The 20249-nt window shown below is 35.9% G+C and overlaps 1 protein-coding gene across 28 annotated transcripts in view; it reads left to right on the top strand.

The window, feature by feature from the left end:
- TCF7L2 (transcription factor 7 like 2) overlaps positions 1–20249 on the top strand; it is a 228378-nt gene that overhangs the window by 164080 nt on the left and 44049 nt on the right. Inside the window, exon 1 of one of the 28 annotated variants that reach the window (XM_060768421.2) lies at positions 18723–18927. The exons of 26 other annotated variants lie outside the window; for them this stretch is intronic. In XM_060768421.2, coding sequence (XP_060624404.2) covers positions 18805–18927 — 123 coding nt within the window. In that variant the 5' untranslated portion in view covers positions 18723–18804. Of the gene's footprint in view, positions 1–18722; positions 18928–20249 lie in introns of those variants that run through there. One more of the 28 variants, XM_060768425.2, reaches the window with a different exon arrangement.

Genomic DNA, 20249 nt, shown 5'->3' with positions numbered 1-20249 from the left:
ATGATATAGTGTTAAACTAGCTGATGCTTTGAAGAAATTATGTGTCTCATTGTTGTTTTTTTGCTACCAGTCAAAATGCATATTTTTGATTCAGTCAAACAGTTCCTCTATACCTGGCATGGGCACACTTAGGCCCTCCAGGTATTTTGGACTGCAACTCCCAAAATTCCTAACAGCACTGTGGACTCAAACAATGATGGATCTGGACCAAACTTGGCATGAATATTCAATATGCCCAAATGTGAATACTTTTTGAGCTTGGGAGAAATAGACCTTGACATTTGGGAGTTGCAGTTGCTGGGATTTATAGTTTACCAACAATCAAAGAGCATTCTGAACCCCACCAATGATAGAATTGGGCCAAACTTTCCACACAGAACCCCCATGACCAACAGAAAGTACTGTGTTTTCTGATGGTCTTTGGTGACCCCTCTGACACCCCTTCATGACCCGCTGACCCCCAGGTAGAGAAATGCTGATATAAAGGAACAGTCCTATGCAAACATATAAAGGGCTAGTAAGATTTGTTCCCTTGTAAACATTAGTGAAATTGTGGTATAAAACATTTTAGCTTCACTTGATTTCTTGTGTGTGTTTGGATTTGCTTGAGGTAACAGTTGAGTCTGATTTGATTTAACCGTTCTTGTGGTAATAATTACAAAGAGGAAATTACTTTTGCGGTGAAATTTGTCTCACTAAATCTGTTATTAGACTGGATACATACATACATACATACAAACCAGTTGTATGGAATACATCCATAGCCATACTTTTGTCAGTTTTAAAATTAGTCTTCTCATTAAAAATAGAGATTAATGGGAAAAAACATACTTGCTGTTGTTTCTTCCTAGTATTAAATTTGAATAATTTCTTTAAACTGTCCTAGAGTAATTTGGCCAAAGTCAATAACTTCTGAAAGTGACACTGGTTTCAGTGGCAGAGATGCAAATATACTTAGCTGTTTACTATTGAAATAATTATTGACTTCGAAGTGCTGGTTCATGCCCTCTGCGCATTAATTATTAGAGGGTTCTTTTAGAATGGTAATCAGTCATGCTTATAGTAGTAGGAATATCACCCAATTCTTAAAATTGTCCTTATCATATTTGCAGTTCAAGTTTCCTGCCTATTCATGAAGTGTTTCAGCAACTTCAAAACAAATCATAACTTGTAAGTGTAAGAAGTGTATGCTCCCCATATTTATTCATACGCATGTTCTGCATATGTATGCAATACCACTATACGCAGCATGAATGTGATAATTAAACGGTGGGTGATTTACTAATAATGTGAAACTATCATCAGTTTGTTGACATGGATATACTGTAATGAAATAAAATGTATACAGAATACGTAAATAGAACAAAGCACACCCAAACATCCCAAATCCACAATTTTATGCCATTCTAATGTGAATTCATGCTTTGTAGATAACATAAATACATATCTCTGAATAGTGACTCCCTAATGGTATTTTTAATAGATGAATTTGCGGATGCTAAGAACTAAAGAAGACAGGTACAGAACTGGTTTTTAAGACTTAGATGATTCTTATTTGTGCAATACAGGATTAGAGGAATAAAAACACCACCCTTAAGAAAATAGAGCAGTAATTTCTGAATACCAATCTATAAAGTAATAAGAGTAATGTTGTGTTCCCGCTCTATAAAAGACAGTGGCTACATATATATGTACCATAATCTAGTTTAGATAAACCTGAAAGCAGCAAAGTACTAAATATGGCAATGTCCATTTTTTTCTTCCCATAAACATCATCATGCATAATCAGGTTCACCCTGTTCTGCTACAATAGCCTTTAAGCACTTCGTTTAGACAGCTGATACGCTCTAAAAACTATGATTAACTATAATTCTAAGAATTGGGAGGATTAGAATTTGTAATGAAAATTCAAGTCTACTACTTGGCCTTTAATGACATGTTTATCTTCACCTCACTGCTCTTAACCTCCAAGCCTGCACTTTTGGTTAATGTATTTGCCTACTGAATCATTGCCTTGCATCAAAAGTTGTCCTTAATCCAACTGCAGTTATCTCAGCAATTCTCTTCCTTCTATGGAAAATGTCCTTATGTTCTTTTGTACTTGATATAAAATCAACAATAATGTGATAATCACACATGGTAATTCAGTTCCAACATAGTACTATTACTTTTTGCCGTAATACAAGTCTGTTTTTTTAAAAATAATTAATATGCAAACTGATCCGAAATAATATTCTGGTCAATGTTTGGTGAAGGATGTGATAAATTATAAATCAACATAGCCATTGAGATCGTATATCTATACAAAGAGTTTTTGCCAGGTATATAATATTTAATGGTGCCAAACAATTCTAAAAGTAGAGCTATGCAGTCTTGCACTTTTTTGCAGTATGGTGTTATATACAATAATGCTTTTTTCAAGTGTAAGCTAAAGATCACAAAATAACACATTTTCTAAAGGAAGTCAAGTGTTATTTTATTTTCATATTAAAATTTGCTTGAGCTCTAATGTCTTTGTGGGAAGGTCCCTGTCTCTGCCCTACCATCTTTGCAAGCACCTTTGGTGGAAACAGAGGAGAGGACCTTCTCCAGGACTTCTCCCAATCTTAGGAACTCCTTTCCTAAGGAGGTTGGGATGGTTTCTTCTTTGCTGTCTTTTTTTATTTAGTTCAGCAGACTTTGGGGAAATTGTTTTATAAGAAAAGAGCTTCTTTAATTGTTTTACATCAAAGTTTGAAATGATTTTAATTTTGTTATTAGTTGAATACTGTTTTAATTAAAACTGTTTTATTGACAATCTTTAACCGTAAGTGTTTAATGACATGTATAATCTTTTCACCTTTGTAAACTGGCTTGAGTTACAGTTTAGAAAAAATAAAGTGGTGGGTGATAGGTGGATTTATCTTTTTGTATATTAAGCAGAAGACTTGAAATAAAAGTAATTTTACAAAATATTGGACCATTAATTTACTTTATTTATTTACTTTATTTGTATACCACTTTTCTCAGCCCTTAGGCGACTCATTAAGGTAAAGGTAAAGGTTTCCCCTGACATTTAGTGTAGTCGTGTCCAATTCTGAGGAGTGGTGCTCATCTCCATTTCTAAGCCAAAGAGCCGGTGTTGTCCATAGAACCTGTGGCCAGCATAACTGCACGGAGCACTGTTACCTTCCCACAGAAGAGATACCTACCTATTGATCTACTCACATTTGCATGTTTTCAAACTGCTAAATTGGCAGAAACTGAGGCTAACAGCAGGAGCTCATCCCACTCCCTGGATTTGAACCATCAATCTTGCGGCCAGCAAGTTCAGCAGCTCAGCAGTTTAACCTGATCTGCCACTAGGGGGCTCATTGGACCATTAGTAATAAATATAAAGAGCAAGGCACACAATACAACTATTAATATGAATTGAGAACACACACAATATGCAAAGACTTGTAGTTTCACTCCAAGTTAAATTCTGCCAGCTTTGGCTACTGCCATATGTTAGTCAATATCTACCTGAAACTACCTGGAGGGATTGTCTAGAGTTTTAACATTTATTGAAGCAATATTCTATTGACAGCCAGCACTGTATCTTTTGTCATGTGATAGCAGGTAAGTAGTGCCCATCCTGGACCAGTTTCTGAAATCAGTGAAAAACTGATTGATGGGACAGATTGAGATTGAACCAAGAAAAGTGACTTTCAGTTATTTATAAAACTGGTTTAGAGATAGATATATAATCTGTTTTGGATAGAGCTCCCTTCAAGAGTAAGGCTCAAGCACTCTGCAACCTAGCCCTGATCTTAATCAGATAGTATCAGTTGGCTATTGTGTGAACTATACTCTTCAGTGCACAAGGCACATTTAGCCGCTGTCACACAAAACAAATTTTATTACTGCAAGATATACAACTATGTATGTGATTATAATGTATTTTTGAAAACTTAAGTGGAGATCATCTTTTCATCTTGATGATGCACCAGATTCATTTCCAAGATCAGTTAAAAGTTCTCGTTATTTTCTTTGAAGTCCTAATTCAGGACTGCACAACCTGTGACCCTCAAGGTGTTTGGGATTTCAACTCCCAGAAGCCCTAGCCAGCTTGCCCAATGGTCAGGAATTCTAGAAGCTGAAGTCTAAAACACCTGGAAGGACACAGGTTGTCCTAAATGATAGAACCATGATAATGGAAGGACTGCCATTTTCTGCATGCATCTTGTCTGCATATGTAGATATTTGTCTCAGGGTCTCCTCCATGTGCCATGGTTTGTTTGATATATGGGAGAGAATTTTATCCATTTTGATATAGTTTATGGAATACCTTATGGGAAGAAGATCTTTTTAATGAAGTTTTAGTTTCATTTAAAAGTGGTATTATTCTGTCATATGTTCAGTTCAGATAATAGAACTGTTTAGTCTTGTGTCTCTTGCTATTCATCTTTTGCTAGTGATGTCATAGTAGATGGTTTTCTGATATGGTTACCAATATTGCTGTTATTTGCCTTAGATATTTCATTCGTGGATCAGAAAATTTTAGTTTATATTTTAAATTAATAGCACGCCTTCCTCCAGAGTAGCAATATGGAACCCAAAACAAGTTACTATGTAGGGTTCTTTTTATGGCATCTTCATCAGACACACCTGCAATGGGGTTGGGACTCAGAAACAGCTTTCCCTCAAAGATTTAAAAACTCAGGCTTATATAACCAACTTATGTAATATATAAATGGAGAGGCCAATGAGAAATTGCTCCTTGATACAGCTTGTGGTGGTTGGATGAGCTGCAGAGTTACATTGAATGCACGTTCTGTTGTTTCCATGGTTCTGCCTCTACAGCTATATACTGCATATGGGTTAATACATTTACTAATATTTGGCTTTGACTTTGCATCTCATAGGCAACAAATGCCATAGGACAAAATATGTAACATATAACTGAGGTGTGTGCAAGTGTTTCTTGTGTGTAATATTTTTTTTAAAAAAAATACCAGTATCAAAGTATATAACACCATTTATAGCTGAACACACAGTATAATGGCTTGTTATTAATGGGAATTGTTATATTTTAAATGTAAGGTGTGTTATCACATTATCAGGTGTAGTTGAGATAAAATGTTAACCTGAGGAAACAGTCTTTGTGTATAGAATGAAACAAACACAATCTACATATTTAGACTATTTAGAAATTTCACATCTCTTACCCAAAACAATATTTTGCTTAAAACCTCATCCTTTATTTCATGTCAGAAATGATCACAGGGAATAATTCAATTGGAAAATAAATTTAAATAGTTTATAATTGGCATCAGAGAGTTGAAAGTTCAATTCAAAGGTGAGATCTAAGACTTCTAATTAGATAGAATAGTTAAAGAATAGTTTTATTCATTATACAGAACATAAAGAAAAAACATTTTCATGAAAAACATTTCCACAGGAATCTTTAGTTTATTTAATGCTTCAATAAAATTCCCATTGCCCCGGGAACTATTTTAGTTCTGAAACCTCAGATAGCTTTATTACATAGAATTTGCAATCAAATTAATCATATTATCTGCATCTCTGTGTACATGTGCAAGACAAGAATATTTTTATTTCTGATTTTTAAAATGCTTGCATAAAATTATAGTATAAACTTATTTTCCCCCTCCCTGTCCCAAATTGTTTGATGCACCTGAAATGGAAGTATGAAGTAGAAGTCACCACTTAAGCAGTGAAGGGTTATTCTGTGTAAATAATAGATCAAGAGGACCGGAGCTCTATCTAATGGAGCTGTATGCAGTCTCTGTTTCAAGGACAGCGCGTGGTTGAAAAAACATAACCGCAGTTCATTCTGTCTGTAACCTGTGGTCAGTTTTTTGCCACTGTCAGTAAAATATTATAATGTTGAAGACTCTTTTTAAAAAATACCTGTGTTCATGCGCACATACTTATGTGCATGCACACTATGAAATTCTATTTAATTTTCACATGGGAGGGAAGGATAATACAAGTTTAGTTTCATATGGAGGGCAGAAAGTATTAAAGTTTTCAAAAATCTTATTTTTTTAAAAAAAATGTTATGGTGATAAAAACAAATCACTTGTATGACAAAGTTTCCTCATAATGAAAGCAAACAGATAGCTCATCTTGGTTTCGTGAAAAATCTACTAAGCGTACCCAGGGTATGTGTAATTGTGTGCTGATGTATGTGTGCTGATGTACTATCAGTGATAGTAAGTTGGTCATCAGACAATAACTGAACATGCTGAAAGAGAGAATATATAAGTGCATGCACCAGACCGCCCTAATTCCCTCTATATCAAGCATATATTTTTTTACTCCAAGCTTCATTAAAAAATCCAACAGGTCTCTTTTTCCCCTTATGACATTTGGAGCTCAACTTCGAGTTTAAGAAATACAACAATGTTTTAAGCATTAGGGCATAGTTTTCTTGCACAATTTCCAAGGAAATCAACAGGAACAATGCAAAAACATCTATGTTGGAGAATACATGTTTTTGCATTGTGACAAGAAAGCCTCCCAGTGGATTTTCTTGCTAGATTCAAAACAACTATTTCAATTCAAACAGAAGATTAAGAGGAAGATTTGCAGTCACTCAACTGAAAGTAAAAGTCTACGTTTAGGACAATACAAAAAAGCAAAAGAATCCGCCGAATATTGTAGCAAGGAGGCGAGGGAAGGGTTATACTTCTTAATTCTTTCAACTGATCCTTCCACTCTGTTGAAGAATATATACAAAGTCAAAATGATTATAGCCTACATATTATTCAAGGGTCTAATTTAGGCATGTTTACTTGTCCATAAACGGAATGTAGATTTATTTATTCCCTTAAAATGCATAAGCTTTTTAAAGTAAGGGATTTAAAATGCATGTATGTTTGAAGGTTTTTTTTCTTCATTTTTGTTCTTCATCAGATTTTAAGTACGAGAAATCTGAAAATGAGCATATTCCAACAATGTGTTGTGAATTAATTTTATTACATATAATATGTAATTAATAACTTTTGAGTAGGATAGTAAGTTGGTCATCAATTTGTGCCTTTAAAATTATTCTGAGGCTTTTGAAACATTTGACAGCAGTTTCCAAATATTATTCAATAATTCATCTATAAATTATCTCTATTCTATTAGGAAAAAAGGCAAGATAGGGACATGTGTCATACTGGAAGTAGCTTACTGGAGCTCTATGAACTAACTATATATAACTCTCTTACCATTTCTTTCTTGTTTTGCGTGTCTACCAAATGTTCACATGATGACGATTTTCTTTTTTTCCAGACTCCCCACACCTGACTTGTTCCCATGTAGGTTTTTCTTGATAAAGACGAAACGTTAGGTGTTGATCAGCATGATCGTGCTGGTTCTCATCATTCTATTTGGGAATTTGTTAGTCAGTGCCGGGAAAAAAAGTCGGGTTGACAGTTAATAGATATCCCCACCGTCAATTGTTTAGACATTTTTGTCTTTTGTGACATTGAGAAAAAGACAAGGAAGGGAATGGAAGCAACTAAAAAATGTCAAAAGATCAAAAAATCAATGGGCTGAAGGAATGTGATCTGTTTATCAGGGTGTAGCTGCTCTTTCTGTTTGCATTAAGTCCGAGTGAGTGTCTTTGGTAGCCACTGAAGCTGCTTTCATTCACTCCCTAGGAGATGTAATACAAGCATGAAAGTTACGACATCTCACAAAGCGGGCAGATGAGAAAAAAATTCGTTAAACCAGCAGCTTGGCATTACACACACACACACAGACGAGTTTAGACAACTATCTTCTTCACAGATATATTGTGGTATATTGCAAACATACTATTTTCTGTATAGGTATTTAAAGTGCAGGGAAGATATTTTAAAGTTCTTTTTCTTGAAAACATCAATAAAACGAAATGGGTTTAATACTTCACTTAGTGTAAGTTCAAGGAAACGATTGAAGACTTGTCCTTTCAGGCTTTGACAGGTAGTGTAAAGTCTTTGAGTGGACTTCTCATTTTGCTTTAATGGAAGAGGAGTTGGTTTTGCTTTATCTGAGATGGGGGAAAATGCAAATATAGGGCTCCCCCCCCCCAGTGTTTTAGTGCTTGCTACTGTTTTAAAGATACTAGTTAGTCTAAAGCTGTCTTTCTCATGAAGCCTTTATTTCTGTACATGTTGGTGTGTGTCCTTTCCTCCCCCCTCAGAACTTCTTCAGTGCTATGCTAGCCTATAGGAACTGATGAGTAGACAAGTTGTTGCTCCAATCTGGTGGACAAATTTCTCATCCCTTTTACTTTTGTGTGATAGGAAGTATGGCAGGGGCTGCATATTTTATAAACTTTCTATTAAACTTGTGGCATGTTATCATAAAAATGAATTGCGATACTTTGTATTACACTCTGGGATTGAGAGATAGACATAGGATTAAAAAAACAATTTCTAGGCATTTCTAGATGATAAATTTAATTTTCTTTGCTATTTGGAGGTCTTCTTTGAAAATGCAATTGTAATGAACGCATTCAGAACTGGAGAATAGATTTACCCTTGGCTTCAAATAGTTGACGTTATCAGGCTCTGTCATTCGTTCCTTCCTATTTTCGGGCTGCTAATTGATGTTTTTGATGTCAGCAAGAAAATTGAAGAAAATGTCATGTGTGAACCAGTGCGGAAGTTAATAAGATTGACTTCGTTGACAGAATTTACAATGAGCGCAGAGACCGCATAATGGGACCGCTGCGAATTCGTGTGCTCTCTTTGGAGTCAAAATTGACACCTCACGCTAGGCCAGCGGTCGATAGGAAAGATGGAACATTTGGGAAGGTTCTTAATCTCATTTCTCCTTTTTTTTACCTCTTTTTGCCTTTTGGCGCTTATTTAGTTGCACAAGCAGCTGTTTATCCAGAGGGCTACCGCTTTGGACCAAGCCAACGTCTTAGTTCAAGCTTCTAGCTCCCCCCAACAATACTAATTTTCATGCTGTTTTGAGTTTGAAAGAAAATTAGTCTTGAAAAGGTTAAATTAAGATGTCTTGTAAGGAACTATATACTTATATCTCACTGAGTCATTGTACATAGTTGGACTTTGGGCAACAACGCTGAAAGGCAAATCTCTTCCAGATAAGGAAAGTGAGCTGTATGGCACCCAGGGAAGTTCCAGCAGAAAACGGAAGATTCACGGCTACCCAATCTTCTTCTTCCAAACTCTAAAACACAATATTCCTTCAACAAAAATGTTTTACCCACAATTTTCTTGAACCAAAATTAAGTCTCAAACTTATGCACAATGGCGGTCTTTGATATTGTAGTTTAATTTTCCAGTAATGTGACAAAGTTTATTGGATTTTGTGTGTATAATTATGAAGTGGATTAGCTGAGTTTGGTTCAGTGCATCTGATTATTTTCTGGCCTTTAGGGAAATGCGTTAAACCCCTAATATGTCCACTACCCCCAAGCGGTCTTTTTTTGAAGGCACTGCACAAAATGTGGTCTCTACTCGTACTTGGCCTCCAAGGATCTTCAGTGAGAGGCATTATTCTTGGAATATCCAATTAATTCCATGGGCAGTGATCAGTTAGCGCTTCTTCTTCCTTTCTCGCCATTTGAAATGCTAACACAATGAATATTTTCTCATTGGTCTGCGTCCCTCGGCTAAGCTGTTGCCGCGGGCTGAGAATTTCATCGACTGATGAGACCAGAGGCTGCACCGATAAAAGGTTACAGTACGTGATTTGCATGCCAATTGGGGGTTGCTTACCCGAACTTGAAAGTTCTTTAACTTTTATTTGACTTTTTTCTTCTGTACATAGATGATTTGTGTTGGTAAAAAAATCATTAATTGGTATACACTGCACATCATTACTATTTTTATCTTGTTTTGAGACGCCTTCAAATAAACAGGTAGAAAATGTTTAAAATCTTGTGGAAAAAGAATATGGCGGGTCAACAGCAAATCTGTATGAAAGAAGTTCTAAGTTTATAAACATAGTTTTTTTAAAAAAAATCACAAATATTTTCAACTTTGTTGAAGTTTCTGTTCTGTCATACACTACTGCTTTTTGCTGGTCAACTGAGCCATAATTACTGCAATAGTTTCCCTTGTATCAAATTAGACAATATAATATTTATCCTTGTTACATCTTACAAATGATGCTGCATGTATATCAAATATACATACATCATCAATTGTAAGACTGCCAATACAAGTAAATGTATTTCCTTTATAAATAAGACTGTATGGTATCCATTTTTGTGGCATGTTGGCTGAAGGTCCTTCAGATTTTAATTGCGCTCCATTAAGGAGTACCACAAATACTGTGTGCTTTTTTTTCTCACACTAAATCCCATGCTCACTTTAAAAATAAAAATATATCAACATACTATAAAACCCTGTATATTTAGAAAGAAACATAGTGGTACCATAAACTGAAACAATGCAAATACCACATTCTCTGTCAAATCAAGTATAAGGTGTCAGTAGAGAACAAAGGAAGGTGGTCTTCATTGTCTTGAGCCATTTCTTATATGGTATCAGTAAGCATGATTGGCTTAGAAGTACAACCAAAAATAATGTTTCAGATCTGAGTAGATGTGTGATAGTGAAGATAATAGTCTACCTTTTTAAAAAAAAGGTTTATTATGTCTGTATGTGTAGGAGGGAGAGAGGGAGAGAAAGAAAGAGTATGGGTAGAATTGAATTTCATTCTTCCTGTAACTGTAATCTTAGAGGCTGGGTAATGCGTTTGGAGACGTGACATATTCCTACTGAATAAAAATCAGGAGACCCTTTCCAAAATTGCTAGTAAAGGGGTCTACTGAAGCTAGGTATGAAAGGCTCCCCCTTCCTTTCCCTAGCTGTCTATGAGCAGGAAAGCAGGTGGCTCCCCGTGGCTGACTTTTCATGACAACATGCCATTAGAAATTGTGGTCTTGTTGATCAATCCACTCGACATGACAGCTTTGCCGCAAGGCCTGGCTCTTTGAGCACCAGCGCTGTGGCTTTTCCCTCCTTTTTTCCTGCACTAATTGGTGAAAGTTTTTACTGTGCTTGTGGCATAGGAAATTCTTTTGAACATTGTCACAATCAAGTGTTGACTTCTTTAGAATTGCAAGTAGGTTAAGTGAGTATCAACATAGCAGTATCTTTTAGGACTTCTCCCCCACCCCACCTCATCCTTCATCTAATTTTTTTTATTTAAAAAAGAATTCTAAATAGCATACTAAGTTTTCAAAAATAGCATTTTATTATTAAGCATGAAATTAAATAAACCATTTTCATTTTTTTACATGTAATTCTGTCATTTCCCCCAAATGCAATATGCTGGAAAGCTTAAATGTATGATTTTTTCTTTTTGCCCTTAAAAAGATATATTCAAGAAACAGAAACCATATAGTATTGCAACAACTTGTACTTAGTATAGAGCTGTTCCATTGTAATATAATTTTAATCAAGCTTTGCTTGAATATTTTCTGATATTTACATCTGATATTGTACTGTTGCTTAAATATTAAGCAACATTGCTTTAGTGCCGTACGGAAGTGGTTGTGTGAATAATGTATCCGTACGTAGGAGAAAAGGCTTAGAACACATATTCACAGAGAGAACTATTTACTTTTATAATTCCATTACATTTGTGTCTTGAATATGATCAAGAAAAGGATTATTAATTAGTAAATGGATATTTTGATTTAATTGGAATAAAATCTATGTGAAATCTTCTAGATATGCATATTTAAGATCCTCAGTGTTTAATCTTTAGGATTTTAGCATTGAAGAAGTCTGCCTTTTTCCATGAAATGTAATGCTTTAACAAAGATGTGTTTTTTGTATCTAATTATGCATATCTATGCACATTTCAAGATTCACAGATATGTTAAAAATAAATATTATCTAAGGTAAGCATATTGCAACAAAATAGGCAAAATTCTCATGGAGAGCAGCACGGCATTATTGTTTACACAAGTGTCAGGCAGGCACAAAATGCAAAATGTAAAGCTTACAAATTGCAGTTTGTTTCCAATACCTATTCAACTATAGATGGGTAAAATTACTGTGCAGCTTTTAGCTCAGAGCCTCATTAAATTTTCAACAAATATTAGGCATTTCTGTTTCATTTTGCCAGGTCAAATACCCCCCCCCCCCCCAAATGGTTACAAATAGTAATATTTGAAAAATGGGAGACGAGGATTTCTTTATTGCAACTGTAATTGCTACCATGATTTTTTTTGTTGTACTTCAGATGCCCAAATTGAAAGGAGCATAAATTCATATAATTAATTTTGTCACTGTAAAAATCATTTGCTAAAATTTGCATTATTAACATTATCAAGTCGCTGGTTGGTAAGACATCAGACATGACGAGTGAGAAGGGCAGCTTAGGGAGAATTGGGCTTTAAACCCTCAGCAGATCGGAGTTAGGATCAAAGGCGCTTGTTTTATGTGGCTGTGTGAGACTTTGAAGTCTTGACTGCACCTACAGCACTCATTTCATCAGGTTCACTGGTGTCTTAATAGCAGATCAATAAGTTTCAAAGTCGGAGAGTTAATTTGATACTAGTGCTGATGCAGTCGTGCTGGGGAAGCAGAGAGAGGCAGAGAAATCAGCCTATTAAGAACTGGTATGGGGATAGTCTTGATTGGTATCCACAAAATCCCAAATTGTAAATATTGACCTTTAAATATCCCACCTCAAACATATTATTAAGGGAGCTATGAGCTTTTTGCTTTATTGAAGGAGACTAGTGCTTTCTGTTGTGACCAATGCCGAATTCATAAACACAGGCATCGAAGTAAATTTTCACTTATTGTAGAATAAATAGGTTTGAACAAAGCCCTTTCAAAGGCATTATGTCTCTTATCAGCCCCAAAGAGGCATTCACATGAGCAAAGATATTTATTTCTTTCCCCTTTATTATTATGTTGTTTTTTTCCTGCCAAAGCTTTCTTGGTACTGACTAATTTTTTTTTGATGGGACTAAACTGGCTAATATAAATAGAAACAGTAGGAAATGAAATATATGCATTTGCTTTTATTCTACCATTTTGTCATAGTTTTTGTGCTTAAAATCAATATTTGATGCTCATTCCCATATATTGTTTATTCTCTAAGCGGAATTTATAGGTAAGGAAAATGATATTTATATATTGAATACTTTTAAATACAACCAAAGACACAAAATAGAAATGTATGATAGATAAACTTCAATTAAAGAAGATACCACTTTTGTGTGATAGCTCATCCATTTGTCGCAAAGCGGGGGGGAGGGGTCTCCTTGCGATAGGTAATGTTTTATTTGTAGGGGAAAAATACACAAAAGTAGTACATTTTATTATTATTATTTTACTATCTTTGCTACTACTAGTATTGTTATATCAGTGAAGCATTAAGGAGATGCAGTTGAGAGCAACTATAAAAAGTCCACTGGTAAAGAGGGACACATACATACGCAAATGCAAAATCCCTCTTTAAAAAAGAATTTTCTTTTCAAAATTCATAAGAAGTTTTCCATCTGTATGTACGGCAGAGGTTTCCTGGCACCAGAGGTCAACTTCACACCCTTTTGAAACAAAACTCTAATTTAGAATGTTCATCTAAGGGTTGATAATGGTATTAGGGGGCCAGTTGGCTGGTCAGTGGGAGCTGTAGATTAGCGCAGTAGCCACATCAGCTTTACCTAGACCCCCATGATTCATTGGACAGATTAGCTATCACATCTGTCATTTTTATCCCCTTTAGTTCTCTCCCTCTTTTTGCCACATTTAAAATGAGAAATTTATCCCAAAAATCATGGGAGGGGGAAAGATTAAGAAATATAATCTCAGAAGCAATTTCTATGAAAGAAGCCACCGAAGGTATGTTCCAAAATGCGTCTGTAAAAATACTTATACTCAGGTATATAAAATAAGTGATTGATTGACCGATCGATCGATGTTTATGCATGCACATGTGTGTGAAGTGAACGAGGTGGATACAGATAAGTTGTTCATAACAGGTAAGAGATAAATTTTCAGACATTTCTTTTCAAAGTAATGAATATTGAACTGGTCTTGCAGCTGTATTCTGTGTGGTCTTTTCTGGAAATCATGCAACATTTCCTCCATTATCCATTCAGTCTTTTTGATTTCATGATTGTATAAATTAATTATCATTAAGCATAAAGCATAACTTTTTATGTTCAAAAGTTGCAATCTAGTTCAATTCAAACTAACAAGTTTGATCTTTTCTGAGTGCAAAGGAGACCACTGTGCTTGCTGGTTAGTTGATGGTTGTTCTTGGTTTCTTCAAATGTTGTTTCCGATGTGTTTATTATAAAAAGATGTCACGATTAAAAGGGAATTTAAGAGTTTCTGTAAATGTAATGGTTCATCCAGAATAAAGTGAGTGAGACAGTTCTGGGGAACTAGGGAATTGGAGTAGAAGGAATTGTGGCTGATGAAGGTGTCTCTTGTCAAATTTGTGTAGGAATTATTTACTGTGCTGTCTTTTCTGAGCTGCTGTAGTAGAAGTGAAGACATGGAAAATTATCCCAGATGGGATGAATGGCTTCTTCTCTGTTCTTTTTTTAAAGGGGGGGGGGGGGAGAGATTTCAGAAAAAGTCATCTTTTCCTTAGAACAATCTGAATAAAAATCTGAACAGCTGTTGAAAAAAATATACAGTTTGGATTAAAAAAACCTTAACAGTAACCATAACTAAATAGCTTGAATAGTGTATCTCCTTCCCCTCCCCATAATGATCTGTACTTCATTAAAAGAGTATTAATCTGGTTCCCGGTCTCTTGGGAGACACCTTAAGATGATGATATTGTGGTGGGGGGGTTCCCCCCGAATTGTTTAAAAAAAATTCTAGCAGATTTGGTCCCTGTCAGTCAGAAATAATTGTGTTCTTAATCTTGTCCCTGATGGATGACTCGGAGTTCAGCAACGGGCCAGCTCCAATGACAAATACAATATTAATATTCATTAACTGCTTTGACAATGCTAATTTTGATGCAGTAGTAAAGGGCCTTCCAAAGTTAGCGGCCAAAGCATCAGAGCTACGCAAGGTGGCAAGATAATTTGTGCTGGTTTGCTGAGCTGAAGGCTTTTAAAGTCTATAGCAAAAGCTAGGTACCACAAACAAAAAAGAGAAAGGGAAAAAAGTTCTGAAGCATTGGAAGGCAGGGCGGCGGAAGTAATACGATCACACTCCGCTAAAAAATTTGACACCTCTGATGCAGTTTCTTTGAGTGAAATTTCTACAAAGTTGCAACAAAAAAAGCATAGCATGGTAAGTCAGCACATTCGTGATTTTGTTTAATCTTTTTGATCTTTTCAATTATCGCTATTTGAAGATCAATAGTCATTTTTTCCTACTATGCTTAGAAGATGCGCAGCGGTGGTTTAATATGTGTTAGGACCATTCGCTTTAAAGGAAGACATCCGCAAGTTTGTGTGATTTTTACTTAAACCATGGGAAAATGTATATACTAAATGATTTGACTTTTGTTTTCTTTTTAGGCATTTATGCTCTACTTTTTAAAACATCTTTGCAAACATATATAATTGAATTATTTATGTTGACATGTCTTTTTTGGGGGATGGGAGAATTTTTGTAAGCAAAGAAAAAAAAGAGCGGAACAATTTTCTACTTTTTACTGAAATTGAACCACAGGTTTCCCCCCATTGAGTGGCATCAAATAGCTATTAAAGCTTAATTTCACTGAGGAAACAGCCAAGCAGTGCTTTCACCAAGTTAGGTGAACTTCGGAGAACTGAGATTTCTTTTATATTTGCCAAGTCGGCAAACAAAATATCAGCTTTTGTTCTTTTCACTGAATATACGGGCTTTGGAGGAGAGGGGGAGAAAGAAGAAATGAGAGCTTCTCCCCTCACTTTTTTTTTGGTGGATTGGTGTTGAATCGGGGGAGATACGAGTATTGTTCATTTCTCTACCAAGCGAGATAATTCTATGAATGGAACTGGACTTGAGCATCCTTTCTGAAGAGCTGGCATTGTAGAGCTGGTTCCCCGTGTGTTTATCTATTCAGTGCAGCTCAGTGGTGAATGGTTTAGGTAGGGTGCTGCCCTCCAGTGGATCAACCAACAGCCATCTTAATACACATCATGTAGGTATGTTAATATAACAAGCGGCAGCATGCTTGAAACCAGGCAGCGTGAAGCATCCTGATTAAAACTGTTGTAAATGGTAAGCTATACCTTTTTCTCCTTTCACACAAATGAGACATTGCATTTACTGTATTGGTACTAATGTGTTAATTTCTGTTGCATGTTTCTGTTGCATCTTAATTTTTGTCAGTTCAGAATGTTTTAGGGCAGATGAATTGAAAGCACCAGACTTTTTTCAATTTTTCAAAAATAATTTGCTTTGGAGTTTAGGAAGTTTAGCATGAAAGTTTTCGCTATCATCATTTACTCAGAGGGACTTTTCTTTTCATTTTTGCTTGGGTTCTTTTGGAAGTGCACAATATTTCTTTCCAGTGCTTTGCTTCTTAAGGCTAGATTAAGGAAGGCCACCGTTTTCTCTTAATTAACGTGACGTTTTTTAAAAAGGCAGATTGTTTTAGATGAGTCCCTTCCCCTTGTAGGAAATCTAGTGGCATCCACCTGCCTTACATTCTCATAAATAATAAAGTTTTTTCTTAAGATCTGTAAACGGGACATAAGAAGATCCTGTAATAGGAACAGGAGTTTCATTTGGTCATTCCTATGTGTAATTGTAACTTTATCCAAGTTCCATACATTTTCAGCGGTAGTATCACAGCTGTCTTAATTTGCTCCTCTCAAATACTTGATTTGTAATTAGTGGAATTTTTGTTATTAGGCTGTATTTCTTTCTCTAACATTCCTACCCCTATCCCTGCTCCACACAAACCCAAATATTTTTGGAAATTTTCATTGCAAGACATTAATTTCAGGGCTCTGTTATGTTTGGATTGTTCAGATCAGTTCTCCTGGGGAGCTATTTTTGGAGAAACTTAGTAGATGTCTGGATTACTTAAAAGAGAGAGAAAAAAAATGGGCAACATATTGTTGAATTATTCCTCTCTCTCTCTGCTCCCACTTCACCTTCAATTTTGCTTCCTTCTCCCCCCACTTTTGGGACAGATGAGAAGCAAAGCTTTGGTTTAAAACCTGCCCATCCTATTTGCTGCACTTAATAAGTTATTGTTGCTAAATGATTGGGAACTGTCCATCACCAGCAAGAGAACTTGCAGTTTACTTAAGAAATTGCACGTGTGACAAAAGCAGCCGCTGGAGTGTGGTGGCCGCTGTGAATAGAGGGAGGGAAGGCAATTAGTTGCCGTGTTGTTGGAGCTTTTTACTTGTCAAACTGGAGCCTCATTGCTTTTGTTATTGCCATGTAAAGGGAAATTGCAGGGTTTTGTTTTGGTATTAAGGGCCTTAACGGTTGCTGGCTGACACTTTACGTGTGAAGGCCAGATAAGTGCCGAAAAAGGATGGTGGTAAGAAAAGCAAACAGAGGAACTCTTTCTATCTCAGTTGATTGTGCCTTGGCAAGACTCTAGGGGTTCTTAGGATTCTGCAGCCACTTTTGAATTGCAAATCAATCTATACATCTGTAAAATAGTAATATAATATGAAAACAGTTGGAAAGATTTCTGTGGGATTTTGTGCAACAGAAGTTTTCATTTTTAAAAAGATTTCCGTGTGTGTTCAGCTACTACATACAAGAGTGCCAATATCTCCGATAGCTCTTTGTGCATTTTCCAGATGTATATGCATCTTTGCATTTGGGAAAATTCAGTAACTTTGTTCTGGCAGAATTAACTTGTATATTGTATTTAGTGGTGCCTTTGTATGAGAAATTGTTCGTTTTTAACTTTCTGTTGTCATTAGCGCTCTTCCTACTGTTTTGTTTTTATCTGTATAGTCTTCTTTGAATGCTGATCACTGTAGATTTGTTCACATTGCAGTATTAAAACTGAAGACTCCCTTTGCAACTTCTTTTTCTAAACTCAATACCCATTGGGGAGAAAAAAAAACTTTGATAAGTTGTTTGAAAAAAACTGGTCACAAATTCATGGAGGAAAATGAAACATTCCATCTCTCTTTACTTCTTGAAACTTTAAAATAAAATCACAGCAAAATACCATCAGTTAGAAGTCTGCAAACATAAGGAGTTTACTTGTACAGCTTCCAAACAGAGCGACCAGTTTAAAATGGGGGGGGGGGGGGTAGCTTTTATTGCTGGGAAAAATGCATGGATAGGGGATCTAGAAAATTAAAGAACTGTTAAATGACATTTTTTATCAGAGTGAAAAGGAAATCAACTTCTTGTAGGTCTCTTGCTAAGAAATTTGTTTGCTAGAATCTGACAGTAGCTCAGAAAAAATGACTATTGTTGTACTCCAATGCCCCTGCTCCCTCGTGGCTATCTGTTGTTCCCTCACTACTCTTAGTGTTACCTGTATTATCTGAATTGTTGTCGTGTTGTCATTGATTTCCAAGGTAACTGGGTTTTTTTAGCTAGCCTTTGCAGGCATTCAAATGGGTGGGGGTGGCTGGGGAAGAATTTTTGTATTAGAAAATAGAAGTGATTATTCTGAGTTTGATATCTACCACAGACTCTTAGAAAATAAGACACTTCTCTCAGCCGACATCCCGTGTCACGATGGATGCTGAGCAGTCAGAGAATGCCAGGCCCCAAAACTGGCAACATCTTGATCTTTTAGGGCCGTACTTTAAGTGAGAATGCGGGCAGGGGACGGGAGGGAGACAGAAAGTGAAAAGCTGCAAGGGAAATAATACAAAGCCAGCACAATTGGCATCTAGACAGTGAAAAGGGGAAAAAAGTTTTTGAGATTAAGAGTGGGAAAGCCAAAGCCGTTATGTACCCGAGGGATGCAATTTTAGAGGGAATGGAAGATTTGAGTAGTAAAGGAGGAGCCGTCGCCTCTGGGTTCTCTCTATTCCAGCAGTTTGGCTCTTGGCATCTCAATTTGAATTGCTGGGTGAGTAGTGTGTGTGTGTGTGCAAAAAAGAGAGCGAGAGGGAGAAAGTGCATGCATGGTTTTCAGTCTTGACCACTGAACTAGTTGTGTGACCTGTTTTCATTTGTGTCTGTGGACACAATTTTATTTTATTTTTTAAAAGGTAGAATAGTCAATTCAAGCTTTGACATTTATGAAATACCTTTTTAAAAAAATACAGTGCAAGTTGGTTTAGGGGAGGAGAATAGCATGACTTCTCACTGACAGTTCTCAACATGCTATAATAGTTACAAAACAACAGAAAGCATGTATTTTCATCGCATGCAAAAGCAGGGGACAATTTTAAAGACATTTGTTGGAGAGGATTTCTCCTCCCATCTTCCTCTCCTCATTTTGTTTTTCACAAAGGTTATTTTCTTTTGGGAGTGTTATCATAAGGAAGAAGTATTTAAAAATACACAGCTGGTTGCATTTATTGAATTAAAGCTGTTAAATGTATTGCAGCAAAAAAAGCATATGCATGCACATATGCTTTGTATATGATATGTATCATAATGGCATATGCTGTAACAGAACCTTCCCCCTTTTATTTATTTTATGCTTCATACATAGCACTTGTAGTGGTGCAGGTATTTTATCTTTTCAAGATTTATCAGCAAAATTTACTACTTTAGAACTGGTCAGCTTTTAACTTGGCAAATATGATTTTTCAGCTTGATAAAGTAACAGGCCAGTCATATAAAAGTCTACATGAATGTAACTCCTGTCGCCTTCAGCACCCACATACTCTCAACCATATAAGATTGCAATCTTGCTGATTTTGAGTGTCTATGTTGCTAAATGTGTACTTTAAAATACTTTGTGTAATATTTCACTTTTTGATGGTGTTTTGATTAAGTATTATTGGTTTAATGCTACCCCCCCCCCCCCCCCCGCTAATTAGTACAGATTTATCGCCACGTGCTTTTGCCATTGCAGGATTTCCTATGTAAATAAATGTGATTGAAAGGAGGTAAAGAAGGAGTTACATATTCACATTCAAAGAAATCCTGTAAATATATAGGCTCTGTGAGTAATTTTTAAAATGTGTAAGGGAATGAAGCATTTTAAATCTTGTCCCCAAATACATCTAGACAACTTTAGAAGATATTTTGTGGAGTTATAATTTTTGTTTTACCTTAATCACCAAGCTATGTCGTTGTAGGCCTTATTATAGAGAGCCTTCCATTCCTGAAGACTTCAAGATCTGCTGAAATGCTAATATATATATTATTTATCCTGACTCTGGGGATTTTTTATGATAGTCATTCCTAAACGTATCCACTTAGAACTGAACATAGTGC

Source organism: Anolis sagrei, chromosome 3 (genome assembly GCF_037176765.1).
Source record: "Anolis sagrei isolate rAnoSag1 chromosome 3, rAnoSag1.mat, whole genome shotgun sequence".
NCBI classification, from domain to species: domain Eukaryota; kingdom Metazoa; phylum Chordata; class Lepidosauria; order Squamata; family Dactyloidae; genus Anolis; species Anolis sagrei.
The sequence above is the reverse complement of the archived record's forward strand: the minus strand, read 5'-3'. Positions and strand labels throughout refer to the sequence as shown.